The sequence below is a fragment of the Ceratina calcarata genome, unplaced genomic scaffold, assembly GCF_001652005.2.
Source record: "Ceratina calcarata isolate Rehan_Ccalc_2016 unplaced genomic scaffold, ASM165200v1 scaffold1260, whole genome shotgun sequence".
Taxonomy (NCBI): Eukaryota; Metazoa; Arthropoda; class Insecta; order Hymenoptera; family Apidae; genus Ceratina; species Ceratina calcarata.
Genome location: NW_017133621.1, coordinates 3,257 through 7,986, shown reverse-complemented (window position 1 = coordinate 7,986; position 4,730 = coordinate 3,257). Strand labels below are relative to the sequence as shown.

The 4,730-nt window shown below is 39.4% G+C and overlaps 1 protein-coding gene across 1 annotated transcript in view; it reads right to left on the bottom strand.

Annotated features, from left to right (window-relative positions):
* Positions 1-6: 6 nt before the first annotated feature.
* LOC108627672 (serine-aspartate repeat-containing protein E-like) overlaps positions 7-4,730 on the bottom strand; it is a gene marked incomplete at its 5' end in the record, with an annotated part of 7,466 nt that continues 2,742 nt past the window's right edge. The window contains one exon of the mRNA XM_026815846.1: positions 7-4,730. Coding sequence (XP_026671647.1) covers positions 724-4,730 — 4,007 coding nt within the window.

Genomic DNA, 4,730 nt, shown 5'->3' with positions numbered 1-4,730 from the left:
TTTATCATATTTGTATGTGTACGTGTACGGGTTTTATACATGAATAGGAATTTCGACGCCTAACAGGATACATTTAATTAATCTCTTTATTATAAAGTTAATGTATTCTCTATTTTTCCTTCCATCGTTTACTGTACACATTCAACGTTTAATCTACTGGTGCGATTCTAGCTAAAGTTTCGTTTGAGCAACGTGCCACAGATATTGCTGATTCACTAGGGATGATCGTCAGCACTGATTATTATTATTATTATTATCGGGAGAAATAAATCGTTGACACTGTGACGTAGGAACCGACGTGTTCTAACTTCAAATTCTGTCGTGATTAATGACAGTGCTAATTCCTCAGATATTTAAACTGTTATCATTAATAATTAATGCATTATAATGAAATTATTAAATGCAATTTTTTAAAAATCTATAAGTGAAGACTGCGGATTAATTTTTTTTTATATCAAATTTTTGATATTACTTAACGAAAGCACTGTCAGTGAATTAGAAATTCTGTGATCCCCTCCGCCTTCGAGCGGATTAACTTTAATAAGTGTGAATCCATCGTGCAGGGGTTTTATGGCAAACGCCGAAGAGACGAGGAGGCCTCTTCGAGAATCTTACCTATTATTATACATAAATATACACTAGGGGGTGGCCACGGATTCACTAATTACCAAAATCAACCTAGCCGAGAGACAGGAAGGAATTCGCCGAATGGTCTCCTCGCCTTCACCATCTCCTGCCGGTGCATTTTCTATTCCTAACGTCGTGTCGACAGCTTTGGGTCTCCTCGTCGAAAGTGGTTCCCTCCTCGCAGACGAATCGGAAGTCGAGCACCTGCCTCGAGGTGAAACCCGGGGAACAGTAATGGAACAGTCTGCAGTCTCTGTCGTCGCCATAGAAGCGATACATCTCTTTTTCTAGGCAATTGAAACCGCCATACTTTCGCGACATCATCATTTTTCGGGTGTTCATTGGCTTCTTAGTAATCTCTTCTGTCGTCGAAGGAATCTCAGATGAAGAAGCGATAGAAGAAACCGTCACTCCTTCTGTGGACTTTGCAAATGGTGTAGTAGAGGTTTGAACAGTTTCTGCTTCTTCTGTAGTTTCTTTTATAGTAGATAACTCTAGAGGTTGATCAGTGGTAGTCAGAGTCGTTGGGGGAATTGTAGTACTGATTAATTCTACGTCTATCAATGTGGAACTTTTAATAGTAGTCGATTTTTCAGATTCTGTACTCGTAGTTTCTTTAAGAGCTTTTTCAATGCTTGAAGCGAGGGTCGATAGTTTGGATATAGGATAAGGAGTGAAGGCTTCTTCCTTTTCTGTATTAGTGGAAGACTTCTGTTCATTTGAACTCGTGTCCTGGTCTTCAGATTTTATTGGAGTTTCATGTTCTTGTTTTAAGTCGACGATTTTATATTCTGATTCATTGTGAGATTTTGATTTCATTTCTTGTTCTGATTCCAATTTCTGATCCTCGTCTTTTGAATCAGAATCTGGTTTTGATTGATCATTCTGTTCTGAATTATCTGACAATTTCTCGTTCGATTGTTCTGAATCATTCGATTTAGTCTCAGATTTCATTTCTAATTGGTATTCGTGTTCGGAATCATTGATCGGTTTCAAATGACTCTCCTGTACTAAATCACTGTTAATTATTGATTGAGAATCGTTCGTTGATTCTAGCTTCCCTTCCAGCACGTTTTCCTCGCTCCTACTAGCCTCAGTAGTGGTGATCGCCTCTGTGGTTATTACTTCTGTAGTTTCTGTGAAATCTTCCTCCTTAGTCGTAGTCGACATCGTAGTAGTCGGTTTACGAGAGAGCAATGGGAATTTTCTGATTACAGGCTTTGGTACCAACTCGTTATATGATTTAGGTGGTTTTGCTGGTTTCGGGTTTAACAAACTGAGTCTAGGTTTGATGACCACTGGATTAGGTGTCGTCGTTGGTGGAATGTAATTATAATTCTTCCTGACTGCGATCGGTTTGAACAATTTTGGAGGCGTAGGACGAACCGTCGTAGTCGTTCTTATCCTGACACTCTTTGGACTCTCAGTCGTTTCATTCTTACCGATATTTTCCACTGGTTTCTCGTGTTCTTCTGTCCTACCATCAGCCATCATTTCCTTATTAATTTTCTCGTCGCTCAAACTGTTGGAATCTGAAGACTCGCGTTCCTTGTAATTCTCAGGCTCATAATTATCGTCCACGTAATCGTGCACCATGCTCTCATCCGAATCCGATGATTTCCCATTTTCCAAAGTGTCTTCCTTCTTTTCTTTAGGCAGTTCGTCTGTGAACTTAAGGACCCCTTCCGTACTGTCTTCTTGATCGCTCAAGGAAGACTCGTGCTCTTCTTCAGAGTAGAAACGTTCCGAGGAAAGAGTCGTGTCCTCGAAACTCCCAGATTCTGTGTAGTCATCTTCAGGGTCTTCGTAAGTGCTACCATAAAACGCTTCAGTGGACTCCTGATATTCCGTTGAATATTCTTCGGAATTAATTTCCTCGCTCTTTATAGTCGAATATTCTTGAGACTCCTTGCTTTCCTCTTCTCCTTCGTCATTCAGTTTCTTGGTTTTCTCTTCTTTATACGATACAATCTCTTTAGAAGAATTTTTGTATTTTTTATGTGAGTTCCTCACGTGTTCTTGGCTGTCCTCTTTTGAATTCTCGTCGCTGAATACTTCTATCGTTTCGTGTTCTATCGACGATTTTTCTTTGTAGTAACCTTTCTCTTGAGTCAGATGATCCTCAAGGTCTTCTGAATTCTCCTTCTTAAGCTTTCCCTCATTTTCGTTTATATTCTTGTCCTCAGAAATTTCTTTTTTATTCTCCTCTGTATTTGCTTCTTCTATATTTTTATTTTTAACAGAGTCTTCTTCGGTCTCCTTTGTATTTGTCTCTACTTCAGCTTCTTTTATATTCTCTTCTTCCTCAATTTTCTTTATACTCTTGTCTTCATCAGTTTGCATTAGAATTTTTTCTGGTTCAGTTTCTTCTTTTATATTTTCTTCATTTTTAGTATTGGTCGAATTTACTTCTTTTTCATCAATTTTTTCAGATTCTTTAATTTCTTCTTTCTCGAAATTAAGATTTGTTACATTTTCCTTTTTCAAATCTTTGTCACTGTCTTCTTTACTTTTGACTTGCTCTTTTAGCGTTTCATATTCATTAGCAGCACTCTTGCGATTTTCTTTTCCCAATTCTGTTTCCTTGCCCGCCTGACTTTTTAAATATGAATTACGATCGCTCACAGCCCTCGTGTCGACTCCTTTCGACGTCTGCGACTCTGGCTCCTCGAATATATTCTTGTCAATCCGTTCAGCTTCAGATTTGACCGTTTCTATTTTTTCATTCTCGACTCCTCTTCTCCTGGAAGATAATTTCCCTCTAGGTCTGATCCTGGAACTTCTCCTTCTTGTTTGAGGCCTCTCTTCCTTAGAATCTGTTTTCTCTTTTTTCGAATTTTCTTTTTCAATAATTGGTTTTCTCGAATACCGAGAGGTTTTTTGTTTACTGATTGTAGTAGAAGGCTGTGCTGTTGTAGTAGTTATTGGAGGCTCGGTGGAAATTTTTATTGTACTTGAAGAATGATTTTCGTTTTCAGATTTCATTTTCAAATACTCGTTCGGATCGAGAATAACGACATCGATATCTTTTACATCTTTCTCAGAATTTGAATCTGATTTATTATTCTTCACTTCATCCTTGAAATTGCTATCCCGATTTCCATCAAGATTTATATACTCTGCACCAAAATCCTTCGTGGTTAATTTTAAACCTTCAGTCTCTGTTTTGTTTTCTTGATTTTCTTCACCCTCAGTGTTCTTTAATTTCAAATTCTTCGATTCTCTTGATTGAGAATCATCCACCAAATCCCTTTTCAAGTTCTTCCCACTGGATTTCGAATTCTCCCCAAAGTCAAGCTTACTGATATCGAAAACGCTTCGAATCACGTCGTCATTGAATTCACTGCCAAACAGAATGTCTCTAAATTTGATCAAACTCTCCTTAAGCGCCTGGAAGTCACTACCTCCAGTCACTACTTCTTTACTATTATTATTTACTTCATCATTATTTTCTTTATCATCGTTGTAACATGAAACCACAGAGTTTTTAGTCTGACCAACAGATCTCTTCGATCTGCTCCTAACTCTTAATAATTCTTCAGAAAAATGGTTTATTAAATCTTCAGTTCTGTGCCATCTTAAATCTCTATCCCGATGGGCCCTCCTGCCGTTCCTGATTTTAGGTACGTCTCTGTAAAATGGATCGAACGACTCGTCACCCTCCTTGTAATCATCATAAGTAGCAGGACTCGTTGGCAAAGGGAGAGTGACCAACTGACTCGTGTTCAGAGGTCTGCCAGATTCGTCGCTGACGCTAGCCTTGGCTGTGACTATCACTCTAGACTGCGACGGTTGCAAGCTCGATGGGCTCTGAACGATCCTTTGGATATCCGGTGGTGGTATATTAATTGTAATTTGGTGCGGTTTTAACTGGGGAATCTGTATCGGTGGTAGCACGTGGATGTGTTGGGTCACTTGTTCACTGGTGGACTGAGATGCCTGGGGTGTCTTTGGCGAGGCTCGAGGCGTTGGGTAGAAGGATCTCACCGTCGTCTCGTCTGTAGATGGGGTGGGTAGAAAGTTGCCAGATATTCGTTGCTGCTGGGAGGTGCTGCTTGTTTTCGTTTGGACCGTACGAGATGATTCTGGTGCCGAGGATATCG